This window comes from Anolis sagrei, chromosome Y (assembly GCF_037176765.1).
Source record: "Anolis sagrei isolate rAnoSag1 chromosome Y, rAnoSag1.mat, whole genome shotgun sequence".
NCBI classification, from domain to species: domain Eukaryota; kingdom Metazoa; phylum Chordata; class Lepidosauria; order Squamata; family Dactyloidae; genus Anolis; species Anolis sagrei.
This window is the reverse complement of record NC_090035.1, coordinates 61,338,331-61,354,188: the sequence shown is the minus strand read 5'-3', so window position 1 is coordinate 61,354,188 and position 15,858 is coordinate 61,338,331. Positions and strand designations below refer to the sequence as shown.

At 44.6% G+C, this 15,858-nt stretch overlaps 1 protein-coding gene across 5 annotated transcripts in view; it reads right to left on the bottom strand.

Annotated features, from left to right (window-relative positions):
• The window catches only part of LOC137095189 (CREB-regulated transcription coactivator 1-like), a 308,991-nt gene that overhangs the window by 93,371 nt on the left and 199,762 nt on the right, over window positions 1-15,858 (bottom strand). For all 5 annotated transcript variants that reach the window (XM_067461564.1, XM_067461562.1, XM_067461563.1 and 2 more), the window contains exon 6: window positions 6,857-6,942. In XM_067461564.1, the coding sequence (XP_067317665.1) occupies window positions 6,857-6,942 (86 nt within the window). The remainder of the gene's footprint in view (window positions 1-6,856; window positions 6,943-15,858) is intronic.

Here is a 15,858-nt window from a genome sequence, read left to right as displayed (position 1 = left end):
TTGGAGTTTAAGAGGGTAAAGCTGCCCTGAAGAGGAGAGAGTTCCGGCTTTTGAAAGCTGCCTTGAAGAAAGAAGAAAGAAGAGAGAAGAAGGAAGATTGGATGGACTTTTGGGGTTGGGAGTGTGCTATTGTGGGACTTCTTATTACATTGGGGATAGTCTGGTTGTGTTACATTTATAGACATGTCTTTTTGGGGCAAGCATATACACTTCGGCATGTGATATGTCTATTACCTGATTATGTTGAGTATGCTCATCCTGAAGGTCATACAGGGAGAATTGGAACAAAATATATTCCACCAGATGATTTGGGATATGGCGAATGAGACAGAAGTCACTGAATGATGGATTTGCAGTCATGGGCCTACTTCCCAGCATGAGGGATGGCCACTAATGATAGGAACATTGTTAAGTCAAAAAGGATGGAGCACTTTACACCCCTGAAATCATGAGATGACTAAAAAATTACTTGATCCAGGACAAGCTTTAGTGACACATAAAGGGACCTCACCGGAGGTCCCAGCATGCATTACTTGGGAAAAAAATGAGAGGTGGACACAAGATCAGAGAAACCATCTCCAAACACAACAAATAGATCTTGGTCACTACCCCACTTGTAATCTTGTTCTCCATGTGTTCAAAACGGAGGCTTCTGAGGACATTAGTCTCCTAGCCCATTTGGAACACTCTCAAAAGGTGAAAAGATTTCATGGTCTTGTTTCATCGGGATTGGATGCACACATTAAACAGGCCCAGGTAGCAAAGGCAGTAAAAGAGACAAAAGTGGCCAGCTGTAGTTGTGACCCACCAAGGACCCCCAACAGGGAGTTGCCTCAGGGTCAGGGGGGACCACCCAATGAAAGACCACAACAGAGTCGAGGAGAGCCTGATCCTGTCAAAGTGGTAAAGAAGGTGGAAGCTCATCAGGCTGGGCCTAGGAAGTCTCTGGTAGCCAAAGGAGGGTTGTCTCCTGGGTTGTACTGGATATGTGGGCAGGAAAGATTTTGCCCCCTTTTTGGACAGGTACTTGCACAATAGGTACCCTGATTCCAGCAGATGTGACAATATACTTAGAACAGCAATCCCAAATAACTTGGAAAAGGGAGCGGGGAGGACAACGTTTAATAAGAGCCTATGATGTAGAATATGGATATGACTCAGACCGAACTTACTTAAATGAGGAAGAAAAGTTGGGAGCAAACTTATTCCCCGCTGTGGGCGTAGCTCTAAATATAAAACAGATTCGAAAACTCTCAGCACAAGTTGAAAGGTTGGCAAATAAAACTTGCTGGAATGAGAGCCCTGCAGACAGAAGTTGATTCCTTGGCAGGGGTCCTAATGCAGCACAAACTTGCTTTGGACTACCTATTGTCTGTGGAAGGAGGATTATGTTCTTGGCTCAGTACCTCATGTTGCCACTATATCAACAAGTCAGGAGAAGTCAAATCTGATATAAATAAGATACAGGAGATAGTATCAGAGCTGGATACGCCCCAAAGGGAGAGAGCTGATATAATTGGTTAACTTCCTGGATGCCAAATCTACAGTGGTTAAAATATCTTGTCGTCATAGGATTTGTTATTTTGATACTTGTTATCTTAGCCATATTCCTACTACCTTGCTTATTAGCTTGCTTAAGAAACATGATTGAAGGAATTGTCATTACTGCCAATGTCCGACAAGGAAAACAGTTACAATGTATTATGTATATGGAGATGGAGGAGATGAAACAATCTCCCAGAGGAGGGAAGGTGATATAATCACATTTAAGGTGTGACTACGAAAGGTTATTTCTTCGTCACAAAAAACAGAGGGGAATGTGGCAGTCGTTAGGGGAAAAATAAAATAATAATCATAATTTAAAGATCCTTACCTGAATTCAGGTAAGGATCAAGGGATATTTTGCAAATTAAGAGAAAAACTGGCAGATGGTATGGATCGATAGAGAGGTCAACATGACTAGCCAAAGTTACACAGGCCGAATGTTTATTTTAGCTAAATGAGGACACATGAAGAAACCACCAAAGAACTGGCAGCATTCAGAAATCAATATATATTGATCCAAGACTTGGAACATCTAAGGTCATATGGTGAGACAGCGCCATCTCCTGACTATTTAATGTAAATAGCAGGCAATTTCAGAAACGTTTCATGTAAAAGCAAATTCCTGTGGAACTAACTTATTAACAATTACGGCAAAATTGATGAGGAGATTGCCTTGATCAACTTTTATGTTAAAAACATAAATAAAGTTATAGTTCATTTAAGAGATCTAAGAGAATTAAGGACAATTGAACATGTCATCTGGGGATAATAGGTAAAAGGAAAAGTTATATAATTGAGCAGATGTTTGGGGTCATGTTGTGCTTGCCAGAAGGATGTCCTTGGCAACTATATATGAAAATTCCTGTAAATGATTATATTGTGTAAATGTCAGAGTCATTCTATGCATGTGCAAAACTAGCAATTCCATGCTATTAAAACTGGACAAATGCGACGTCACGTTGTGTCAGCCCTTGGAAGCTGAACACCCATGTTCCGGAATATGAAATAAACGCCTGGAACCCTGCCAAGCTGTTTCTCAATTTTCTTCCTTCTCCAGAGATACCCTAATGAATACCTGGTAATGTATATGTTCTGCAACATCACCAATAGCTTGGCCATCTGCATCTGGTAATGCGCTAATGAGTTCACCTCTTGATCGAGGGTGGATAGCACTGTACGGTCTTCCAACATATGCTGGAAGAAAGGAAGGGCTTTCTCCCAGAGGATTTGTTAGTATGCCCCCATACAAATGCCATAGTTTGCCATCCTGGCCAGGAGGGCACCTGAGTACAATTTTCGGCTGACAGCATCAAATTTTTCCCCCTCTCAGTCAGATGGGGTTGAAGATTGCCTTCTGAACACTTGCGCTGCCTTCACAACCACTGAGTTTGGGTCAGGGTAATGTTTGAGCTATTCCAAGCCCTCTTTGTCCGTACAGTACCAGCCCTCGATTTTCTGGGAAATGGGGGGGGGGGGGGGATAGACTATGGTGTCTTCCACGAAGCTTGGATAACATCGAGGCAGAAAAGGTAGCAACAGGGCCGGTGGCATCTCGGCTTGAACCTGCTTGAAGACCGGGTCAGTCACTGCCTTGGAGGTGTGTTTAATCTCCAGGCCTAGAGTGTCGGCCATGCGTGCCATCTGGTCGGCGAAGGCCCTGACGTTATCAGTCGACGACGGAGGGTATGCCTCGTAGGCATCATGCATTGGGGACCTGTCAATACCCAACGACAGTACCAAGCCGGAATGTACTGAGCCGGAAAGTTCTCCATCTTCTTCCTCTTCGGCTTCAGATGGTGGGGATAAAGAGGAGGAAGGGCGTTGCATGGGCAGTGGAGGTGGTAGGAGTTGAGGAGAGGATGGGGGTTACTTGGAGGCCGAAGCCTGAGCCGCACGGGCTAGCCTGGCAGTCTGTCTCCCCCTCTCCGGTGTAGCCATGGGTGGAAAGAACTCTTGTCTGGAAGTAAGTACAGTCGGTGGAGGTGGTTGTGACACCATGATCACGGTGTCTACCAAATTCACCAGTGACTCCGGACACTCTTCCACGGCTTCCTGTGGCAACTGCTCCTCTGATGCAGGTTGAGAAGGCGATTGAGCCAACTGAATTGGCGAAAACCTCGCTGACGAGATGGGTGATGAGGCAGTCATTGTTCTCTTCGATGAAGAATAGGAAGGAGGTTGGAGCACTGTGTTTCTCTGTTTTGCCTGCGGTTGTGACGCAGGTCCTTTCAACATCGTCTTCCCAGGCGTAGGAGGGACAGACGAACAAGAGGTAGCAGCATGACGCGACCCCTCATGTGCCCTCTTGAAGGCAATGCACACCGCAGTCAAAGATGCGGTGTTGCAGTTGTCGACCTCATGGAGCAGCCTGACCGGACCGAAGCCACGGAACTCATCGACAAACGGCGAATTCGTACAGTCTCAGTATTTACCATACATGTCTTTTTGGACTATCTGGCCAGCCTTGAAGCTTTTAAAGTGGTGGACATCGTCGAGCGAGGCTTCTTCTGTGGGGCCTTGGTTGCCTTTGCCGGGCGGGTCGAGGGCTGCACCACCGAAGTGGAAGGCACCTCTGGTGCCGATGCTGTTGCCAAAGTCTATGGTCGAGGAGTCGATGTCAACGGTGCCGGTGCCAACGACTGTTGATACAACAAATATCGCAGTCAGTGTGCTCGGTTCTTCCGAGACTGGGTTGTCAAGGCCTGGCAATGCCGGCAAGAAGCAGCAATGTGGGCCACTCCGAGGCAGAGGAGGCACAGAGAGTGCTTGTCGGAATCTGGTATCTTCTTCAAACACTGCGTACAGTGTTTAAATCGGGTTGTGGACATTGCTAGAAGTTCCGAAGTTAGCCTTGCGGCGGAAAAACAGCAACCGTGGAGCGTGCACACAGGGCGCTTTTTATGCCCTGCCAGGGACTGGGCGGGATAACCGCCAAAACTTGAAAAGTTTAAACTAGAGAAGTTTCCGTTGTGCCCGCACAGGCGCAGACATTCCACATGTGTGCATTCACAGAGACCATGAAGAAAAAAATACATACAAATTAAGGATTAGGAATAAACAAAGTGGACTGGGCCAAATGAAAGGATCAAAACAAGGGAACATTAGGTGAAATGGGAAAATTGGAAAGATTTATTTGGTGGGAGGTCGAGGAGGGACAAGCTATGGAGTTTAATTGCCCACTAAGAATAAGGTGTTACTGCTTCTTGCCTACAGGAATCTTTTGTTAGGAAGATTTAGCTGGCCCTGATTGTTTCCTGTCTGAATTTCCCCAGTTTTCTGAATGTGGTTCTTTATTTACTGTTCTGATTTTAGAATTTTTAGCATAGGGAAGCTGATGAAGAAACACAACCTACAAACTAGCTACAGACCCATGATTCAACAAATGCTACGTTCAGCAAAGGACACCTCTGCAGGAGTTTCTCATATACCATGCAGCTGTGGACAAGTCTCCATAGGGACCCCAAAATGAAGCACTGCCCAGACATTAATCAAGCAACACAAAAGGCAATGCAGACTAATTCAATGAGAAAAGTCAGCCATAGCAGAATGCTTGATGGACCAACCCAGACACAGCATATTATTGAAAAACATAGAAATGCTGGACCACGCTAACAGCTACCATGTCAGGTTACACAGAAAAGCCACTGAAATCCACAAACATGTGGACAATTTCAACAGAAAGGAGGAAACCATGAAAATGAACACAATCTGGCTACCAGTATTTAAAAAACTTTAAAATCAAAACACTAAATAAAGAGTAACACTCAGAAAACCAGGGAAATCCAGACAAGAAACAATCAGGGCCAGCTAAGACCTCCCAACAAAGGATTCTCCCAGGCAGAAAGCAGCCAGGCTTTGAAGCTGCAAGGCCATGCAATTCTAATCAAGGTGGCCATTTGCAACATTCACACTGGCCTCAAGCAGACAAGAGTTATTTCTCTCATCCTGGACATCATTCCACAGATATATAAACCCTACTTGCCTAGTTTCCAAGAGACCTCACAATCTCTGAGGATGCCTGCCATAGACATGGGCGAGTCTTCAGGAAAGAATGCTTCTAGAACATGGCCATATAGCCTGGAAAACTCACAGCAACCCAGTGATTCTGGCCATGAAAGCCTTCAGCAACATATTATAATTATTATGTGTGACCTGATGTTATCATCATCATCATAATCACAATGTCCACCTAAAAGAGCGAGCTAAATTGACACCACCTACACATAATAATAATAATAATAATAATAATAATAATAATAATAATACCTGGTTATGACTCACAAATGGAACCCTGAAGAAGGAGACAGAATGCCTGGTTCTTGCAGCCCAGGAGCAAGCCATCAGAAAAAATGCAATTAAGGTCAGGATTGAAAAATCAGCTGACCCAAAATGCAGACTATGCAAGGAAGCGGATGAAACCATGGATCATATCCTCAGCTGCTGCAAGAAAATTGCAGATGGACTACAAAACAGAGGCACAACTCTGTGGCCCAAATGATTCACTGGAACTTATGTCACAAGTACCAACTGCTAGCAGTAAAAAAATGGTGGGATCATAAACCTGCAAAGGTAGTGGAAAATGAATACGCAAAAAATACTGTGGGACTTTTGAATCCAAACTGAAGAAGTTTTGAAACACAATACACCAGACATCATGATTGTGGAAAAGAAAAAAGTTTGAGTTATTGATGTCGTCATATTGTGTGACAGTTGCATTGAGGAAAAACAACAGGAAAAACTTAGCCATTATCAGGACCTCAAAATCAAACTGCAAAGGCTCTGGCATAAACCAGTACAGGTGGGGTCTGTGGTCATGGGCACACTGGGTGCCGTGCCAAAAGATCTCAGCTGGCATTTGGAAACAATAAACATTGACAAAATAGCGATCAGTCAACTGTAAAAGGCCACCTTACTTGAACCTGAACGCATAATTCAAAAATACATCACAGTCCTAGAAGCTTGAGAAGTGTTCCACTTGTGATTTTGTGATATGAAATCCAGCATTTAAATTTTGTTTCTGTGACATACTGGGTTTTGTGTCAGTAAAATAATAATAATAATAATAATAATAATAATAATAATAATTAATGGGATTAATTCAAAACCAGATCAGGCCTCCAAATAGGGATTTTAAAACTTTTTAAAAATTGAAATATATCATCAAATTTGTAAATTTCCTTTTTTCCATATACATAAGAATTTTGTTGTTTCCATACTATGTATTTAGTTGAAGGTGCTTCATAAGACAAGGTGGCAGGCACCAGACTCTGCACATCGAAGAAAAGCCAATTTCAATGTTTTTTGCCTCTACCTTTTTTGCTTCCCATCCTTGCTTCAAAAGGCTCTTGTCTGTCTCCGAGGCCTTCTCCTCCATGCCTGGGACGCTCAGTAATAGGACTAGATGGAAAGGAGGAGTCAGTGGGAAGAGTGGAAAAATAACATTCTTTTAGGTAAAAGGAAGGGAATAATTGCCCCTAATAAAGCCATTGTGCGAAAGTAAAGATGAACCTGGGATAGGTCACAAAATAAAGGGTTTTTTTTTTTTTAAAAAAAATGTACCTCTGGACCCTCTTGTACTTTTAAATGGTTAAAAGGAGAAATACAGGAGAAGGGGAAGAATCAAAAGAGGGAGATAGAAGAAAAGACAGGAAAGAAGTGTATACATCTATATCTATACTAGCCGTCTCCTGCCACATGTTGCTGAGGCCCAGTCTGGTGATCTGGAAAATAAAGTAATGAGAAAGTGTTGGTTTCTAATATATGTAACTAGCTGTACCCGCCACGTGTTGCTGTGGCCAACCTTCCCCCTATCTCCCCTTCTTTCCCTCCTTCCTTCAATCCCTGTTTCCTTCCTTCCTTCCTTCCTTCCTTCCTTCCTTCCTTCCTTCCTTCCCGTCTTTCCTTCTCTCTTTCCTTCCTTCTCTATCGCTTTCCTTCCTTCCCCCTTTTTCTTTCTCTTCTGCTGTCTCTCTTTTCTTCCTTCCTTTCTTTCCCTTCCTCTTTCTCTACATCTTATCCCCTTCCTTCACTCCCTCTTTCTTTCCTTCTTCCTTTTTCTCTTCTGCAGTCTCTCTTTTCTTCCTTCTCTCTTTCCATTTTTCCTTCCCTCCCTCTGTCTCTACATCTTCCCCCTTCCTTCGCTCCTTCTTTCCTTCCTTCTTTCCCTTTTTTCTTCCCTTCTCTTCTTCCTTCTCTAACTTTCCTTCCTCCCCCCTTTTTCTTTCCCTTCCTCTTTCTCTCCTTTCTTCCCTTTCTACCTCATTCCTTCCTTCCTTCTTTCTTTCCCTCCCTCTTTCTCTCACTTCTTCCTTGACAGATTAGAAGGGGCGGGGCTTGGAGGTAACGTGAGGGGTAAGAGGGAGGAGGGGAGGGGGGATGGGTTTAGAAGAGGGTGGGGCTTGGAGGTAACGTGAGGGGTAAGAGGGAGGAGGGGAGGGGGGATGGGTTTAGAAGGGGGCGGGGCTTGGAGGTAACGTGAGGGGTAAGAGGGAGGAGGGGAGGGGGGATGGGTTTAGAAGGGGGCGGGGCTTGGAGGTAACGTGAGGAGTAAGAGGGAGGAGGGGAGGGGGGATGGGTTTAGAAGGGGGCGGGGCTTGGAGGTAACATGAGGAGTAAGAGGGAGGAGGGGAGGGGGGATGGGTTTAGAAGGGGGCGGGGCTTGGAGGTAACGTGTGGGTAAGAGGGAGGAGGGGAAGGTGGATGGGTTTAGAAGGGGTGCCGCGTGGGGGGGTGAGGGCGCGTGCGCGCGCGTGTGTGTGTGTGCTGCGCCGGGGGGTGAGGGGGGCGTGTGTGTGTGTGTACCGTGCGGGGGGGATGAGGAGGGCGCGCGCGCACGTGTGTGTGTGCCGCGCGGGGGGGATGAGGGGGGCGCGCGCGCACACGCATGTGTGCGTGCCACGCGGAGGGGTGAGGGGTGCGCCCGCGTGCGTGCCGGGGGGGTGAGGGGGCGCGTGCGCGCGCTCGCGTCTGTGTGTGTGTGCCGCGCCGGGGGGGTGAGGGGGCGCGCGCATGCGCATGTGTGTGTGTGCTCTGCCTTGAGGGGTCATATGTGCGCGCGCGTGGGGGAGTTTGCGCCAGTGCGCATGCTCAGTTGCTTTCCTGTTTTTTGTGGTTGTTGTTGTGTGGTTTTGATTTCTGAGTGGATTAGTTTGTACCTAGTGGGTTGTCCTTGGGGCATGGCAATTTTGGTAGAGTTTTGTGGAGGGGTTTTAGAGTTTTGCTTCCCTGTTGGACGCCAGTAGGAAATTTATATATATAGATTTCTTCATGCTTGTGGGTAAAGAATATTTCTTGTTGATTCTTTGTCAGTGTTGATGTGGAGATTGTCTGGTTTGCCTACCCTGGAACATGCAACATATCATTGTCCTTCTTTAGGGGTCCCTTTCAAATCCATGATACTATATCTGTGTGTGAATCATATATGTATCTATGGTTGGATGGCTCTATGTCAGGAGGGCTTTGATTACGTTTTCCTGCCCTCATGAAGGAAGTACGACTGGATGGCCTTAAGTATTTTCTGTTGGTCATGGGGGTTCTGTGTGGGAAGTTTGTCCCAATTCTGTCGTTAGTGGGGTTTAGAATGCTCTTTGATTGGAGAACTATAAATCCCAGTAACTACAACTCCCAAATATCAAGGCCTATTTTGCAACATGCAACATTTGTGCCAAGTTTGGTCCAGATCCATCATTATTTGAGTCTATAGTGCTCTCTGGAGGTAGGTGAACTACAACTCCTGAACTCAAGGTCATGCCCACCAAACTCTTCTGGTATTTTCTGTTGGTCATGGGGGTTCTGTGTGGGAAGTTTGGCCCAATTCCATCATTGGTGGAGTTCAAAATGCTCTTTGATTGTAGGTTAACTATAAATCCCAGAAACTACAACTCCCAAATGACAAAATCATTTTTTTTTTTTTAGTGGACATACATTGGGTTGTTAGGTGTCTTGTGGCCAAATTTGGCAGCAATTTGTCCATTGGTTTTTGAGTTTTGTTAATCCCACAAGCGAACATTACATTTTTATTTATATAGATCTATTCAATATCTATATCTTCTATATCTATATAACAAATGTCAATGTTTTTATGTATGTATGCATGTTTATATGCAGAGGTGTATGTGGCAGCTTTCTGATCGGCTGCCAATTTCACAGGCCACTGTGACCTGTGCAAGCGACGGAACTGAACCAAACTTGACACACATAAGCCCCATGACCTCCTTTACATCCTGGTGCAATATGGCAGAGGATGGAAAATGGATGATGGAATTTGCAGTACTTTCAAACGCTTTGCTTCCCACAGATCACTGTGGGCCCCAACAAAGACTGATAAAGACCAAACTTAACACACATTGCCCCCATGAATAACTCTACATCCTACTGTAGTTTGGAAGAGGGCAAGCCATGGATGATGGGACCTGAAGTACCTTCATTCACTTCCTGAGGCTGCTGCGACCCTCTTCCAATGACTGATCCAAGACCAAACTTGGCACCCTTCATGACCCCCTCTACATCCTGGTGCAGTTTGGAGGAGGGCGGACCATTGGTGATGGGACTTGAAGTACCTCCACTCACTTCCCAAGATGGCTGTGACCCTGACCCAATGACTGATCAAGACCAAACTTAGCACACATAACCCCCATGACCTCCTTTACATTCTGGTGAGGTTTGGGGGAGGACCTCTGCTTCATATCCAAACACTTCAGACTCTGCTTCATAACATATCCAAACACTTGATATTCCTGCTTCATTATCATAATGTTATAGCCAATGCCTCTGCTTCATAGTTGTAGTAATAATATCATGGATGATGAGATTTGTAGTACTTTCTAAACCTTCAAATCCCACAGACCACCACAGCCCACAACAAAGATTGATAAAGACCAAACTTGGCAGACGGAGCCCCATGACCCACTCTATATTCTACTGCTTTGGGGGCTTAACCCCCCCCCCCCCAATTCTCATGGTTGTCTACGAAAAGGCCTTACTGGTACATTATTTAAACTGTTATGTTTATTCATATCATGATCTGATCACCATGCTCAATATATATCATATGCATGGAGGTATTGGGGTAACGATACAAAAAGTTTGCTAGGATAACCCTCTTTCACTCAGACTCAGCCCCCCCCCCGAATCAAACTCAGCCCCCCCCCCGAATCAAAATCCTGGCTACGGGCCTGATGGGAGAAGTACCTCCACTCACTTCCTGAGACCGCTGTGGCCCTGATTCAATGACAGATCAAGGCATAGAGCCCCCATGGCCCACACTACATCCTGGTACTGTTTGGTGGAGGATGGACCATGGACGATGGGACTCACAATATATTCATTAACTTCCTAAGAGAAATGCAAGCCACATAAATAACTGATAAAAACCAACTTTGGCACACAATGCCTATTTTAAATCACCTGGGCAGTGCCAATTCCCCGAGCTCTTCTATATAAATAAAAATGTTTATTTGTTGGATTAACAGAACTTAAAAACCACTGGGCAAATTGATAACAAAGTTGGACAGAAGACACCAACCCAAGCAATCTATGTCCTTCACTCAAGAAATCCCTGAAGAAAACAGGGATTTCTTGAGTGAAGGACTTGTATGCCAAAAATTCTTATAGGGAGAAACTGTGCATGTCTAAAAAAAAAAGTCATCCTTGGCCTCGCCCCTCCCTGCAGGGAAACAGGTGGCCGTTAAAACATGGGGAACCAACCACTTCTGGGTGAGCCAAGATGGTGGCAGGCTGGGTGATCTGAGTGCTCTGAGCACCAACTAAGTCTTTTGGATCTAGAGAGGTGAATTTCCCCCTCTCTCCCGGAGTGGATTGAGACTCAGGGAGCCACTAAGCCATAAAGCTGTCACCAATGACCCCATAAGTCTCCTCTCCCTCAAGGAGAGGGGGCGAGTGGGTCTGGGAAAAGACGCTGTGGCTATGTGGATCAAGAGACGGGAAGCTGGTCATTGAGACCAGCAGCAACTGCCAGCCCTGCTCATCTTTTAACACAGCAAGAAGAGAAGAAAGAAAAAGCGGCAAAACAGACCGTCACAGAAGGATCTGTAAGTTCCGCGAACAATTTCTTATGAAATAACCCTTCTTCTGGAAAGAAAGACAACCCCCCACTTGTATTTATAGACCGAGAGAACATTTCTACACAAGAGCTTCTCTACACAAGAGCTCTACACAAGATGTCTTAGAGGACATCAAATAGGACTATTAAGCGAACTTTTTTAGAGAAAGATTGAACAGAGAAGAAGTGTGTTATTTATTGATATTTATAATATTCATAACGCTCACCATCAAATACTAACTGAATAAATGTTGGAGTATTTGGCACTACTCTGGGAAACCTAATGGAGTCCCAATTGAGACACTTAAGAGTAACATGCTACAACAATACGAGGAACTACACAATTCATTAACCGTTACAATTAATCAACCCATTATTAAGTCAATCTGACTAAATACGTGATTTCTGACTAAACAAGTGATTCTTTTCGTCTATATGGTTTATCGGGTTTGGGTCTGTGGTCTTCTGACGTAGTCTGTGAAGTAGTTTGTGAAGTAGTTTGTTACCAGCCGGACGCCAGCTGGGGAGAATCAACTGAGGGGTTACACCCAGGGTAACCCCAGAAAGACAGAATTAACAGAAGCATCCAGAACTAAAGAACAAAAGAGAATTCCCCAACCCCTCCCCCCCACCAATCAAGCTAAACAAGCCACTAGGCAATTAATTAACCAATTAGCCAATTAGCATATTAATTAAAAACAGAAGGCAAGAATTAACCTGTTCGTGATTGAAGCGCGGCACTCATGGGACTGGGCTGCGCCGCCACCACTGAATGGTGAGCGTCTGGAGGAGCGGACGGGGTAAGGATGAGGATCCCGGCAAAACAAACGTGAACAAGGAGACAGTAACATCGCGAGAAAATAGGAAGATGCAGGAACATAGAGATGAACTAAGGGCAGAAGCAAAAGGAGAAGCAAGGGCCGAAGAGAAGCAGGAAACCAGGAAACCAAGCAGACGAAGCCGAGATAAAGCACCAAACCAGAAGGCGATCAGAAGATAAAAAAGAAGAGAATAAAGAGGCTTGAAAAACAAGAGCGGAAGACAGTGTCAGCTGGTGATTAAAGAGATAGAAGGACAAAATAAAAGAGTAGCCTTATATGTCAAAGCGGAGTAGCCTTATATGTCAAAAACTCTTATGCTGCAGAAGAGATTCAAGACAGCAATCTGGGAAACCAGCTTGAAATCATCTGGATAAGAATCAAGGGAACTGGGACTCAAAAAGATGTCGTTGTAGGCGTCTACTACAGACCCCCAAGCCAGGAGGAAGATCTTGATGAAGTCTTCTGCCAACAGTTGACCAAACAGGCACAGAAAAGAGATGTAGTAGTCATGGGCGATTTCAACTATCCCGATATTTGCTGGAAAACAAACTCGGCCAAGAGTACAAGGTCCAACAAATTCCTCGCTTGCCTTGCAGACAATTTCATGGTCCAGAAGGTAGAAGAGGCAACAAGGGGATTGGCTACTCTTGATCTCATCCTAACAAATGCGGAGGACCTGATCGATGCGGTCGAAGTGGTAGGATCCTTAGGGGCAAGTGACCATGTGCTCCTGCAATTTGAGGTACAAAGGAAGGCCAAAACTAAGACAAGTCAAACCCGCATTTTGGACTTTAGGAGAGCTGATTTCCAAAAAATGAAGGAAACGCTGAGCAGCATTCCGTGGACACAGATACTAAAAGACAAGGGAGCTACGGATGGATGGGAATTTCTCAAGAGTGAAATACTCAAGGTGCAATTGCAAACCGTGCCAACAAAGAGAAAAAATACGACAAGTGCAAAGAAGCCAGAATGGATGTCCAAAGAACTTCTAACTGTGCTAAGACACAAAAGAGACATGCACAAGAAGTGGAAAAAGGGAGAAATCACCAAAGAAGAATTCAAACAAATAGCCAACACCTGTAGGGAAAAGGTCCGCAAAGCTAAAGCAAAAAACGAGCTCAGACTTGCCAGGGACATTAAAAACAATAAAAAGGGCTTCTATTCTTATGTCAGTAGAAAAAGGAAAAACAAGGAGGCGATAGGACCTCTTCGTGGAGAAGATGGGGCAATGCTGACAGGGGATAGGGAAAAGGCAGAACTACTTAATGCCTTCTTTGCCTCGGTCTTCTCACAAAAAGAGAGTCTTCAACCTCAGCAAGATGGAGTGGATGAGGGATTGGAGGACATCCAACCCCAAATTGGGAAAGAAGTCGTCCAGGAATACCTGGCCGCTCTTAATGAGTTCAACTCCCCAGGGCCAGATCAACTACACCCCAGAGTATTGAAGGAACTAGCGGAAGTCATTTCGGAACCATTGGCAACCATCTTTGAGAGTTCTTGGAGAACGGGAGAAGTTCCAGCAGATTGGAGGAGGGCCAATGTGGTCCCATTCTTCAAGAAGGGAAAAAAGGATGATCCAAACAACTACCGTCCGGTCAGCCTCACGTCGATACCGGGCAAGATTCTGGAAAAGATTGTTAAGGAAGCGGTCTGCAAACACTTAGAAACAAATGCAGTCATCGCTAATAGTCAACATGGATTTATCAAAAACAAGTCATGCCAGACTAATCTGATCTCTTTCTTCGATAGAGCTACAAGCTGGGTAGATGCGGGGAATGCCGTGGATGTAGCGTACCTGGATTTCAGTAAGGCCTTCGACAAGGTCCCCCATGACCTTCTGGCAAGGAAACTAGTCCAATGTGGGCTAGGCAAAACTACGGTGAGGTGGATCTGTAATTGGTTAAGTGGACGAACACAGAGAGTGCTCACTAATGCTTCCTCTTCATCTTGGAAAGAAGTCACAAGTGGAGTGCCGCAGGGTTCCGTCCTGGGCCCGGTCCTGTTCAACATCTTTATTAATGACTGAGATGAAGGGCTAGAAGGCATGATCATCAAGTTTGCAGACGACACCAAATTGGGAGGGATAGCCAATAGTCCAGAGGACAGGAGCAGAATTCAAAACGATCTTGACAGATTAGAGAGATGGGCCAAAACTAACAAAATGAAGTTCAACAGTGACAAATGCAAGATACTCCACTTTGGCAGAAAAAATGAAATGCAAAGATACAGAATGGGTGACACCTGGCTCGAGAGCAGTACGTGTGAAAAAGATCTTGGAGTCCTCGTGGACAACAAGTTAAACATGAGCCAACAATGTGGTGTGGCGGCAAAAAAAGCCAATGGGATTTTGGCCTGCATCAATAGGAGCATAGTGTCTAGATCTAAGGAAGTAATGCTACCCCTCTATTCTGCTTTGGTTAGACCACATCTGGAATATTGTGTCCAATTCTGGGCACCACAATTCAAGAGAGATATTGACAAGCTGGAATGTGTCCAGAGGAGGGCGACTAAAATGATCAAGGGTCTGGAGAACAAGCCCTATGAGGAACGGCTTAGGGAACTGGGCATGTTTAGCCTGAAGAAGAGAAGGCTGAGAGGAGATATGATAGCCATGTATAAATATGTGAGAGGAAGCCACAGGGAGGAGGGAGCAAGCTTGTTTTCTGCTTCCTTGGAGACTAGGACGCGGAACAATGGCTTCAAACTACAAGAGAGGAGATTCCATCTGAACATTAGGAAGAACTTCCTGACTGTGAGAGCCGTTCAGCAGTGGAACTCTCTGCCCCGGAGTGTGGTGGAGGCTCCTTCTTTGGAAGCTTTTAAGCAGAGGCTGGATGTCCATCTGTCAGGGGTGATTTGAATGCAATATTCCTGCTTCTTGGCAGGGGGTTGGACTGGATGGCCCATGAGGTCTCTTCCAACTCTTTGATTCTATGATTCTATGAAATATCGCCAGAAAGCAGACATCAGGAAAGCATAGCCACACACACAGAAAACCTGAAAGACACAAAACAAGCACAGGACAAATAAAGGCGTAGGACTTGGATGTCAAATTAAGCAAGAAGGAGCAGGCAAAATAAGACAAACACACAGCCAAAATACGGAGGAACCAAGCAGAAAGGGAAAACCGCTAGTGAAAGAAAGATTATTAATAGCAAATTAAAAATAAAACGAAATTGCTACACAAGATAATAAACATAAATAAATTAAACACACATTTACATAAATTATACAATAATTTAGGGTAGTTAATAAATAAATAAATAAATAAATTGGAAAAAATTAAAAAATAATAATAGAATAATAACAATAATAAAAATAAAATACAATATAAAATAAATAAATAATATAATAAACAACAACAATAATAATAAACAAACAAATGAATAATCACTAATAACAACAATTAAAATGAAATAAAAAACAAATAAA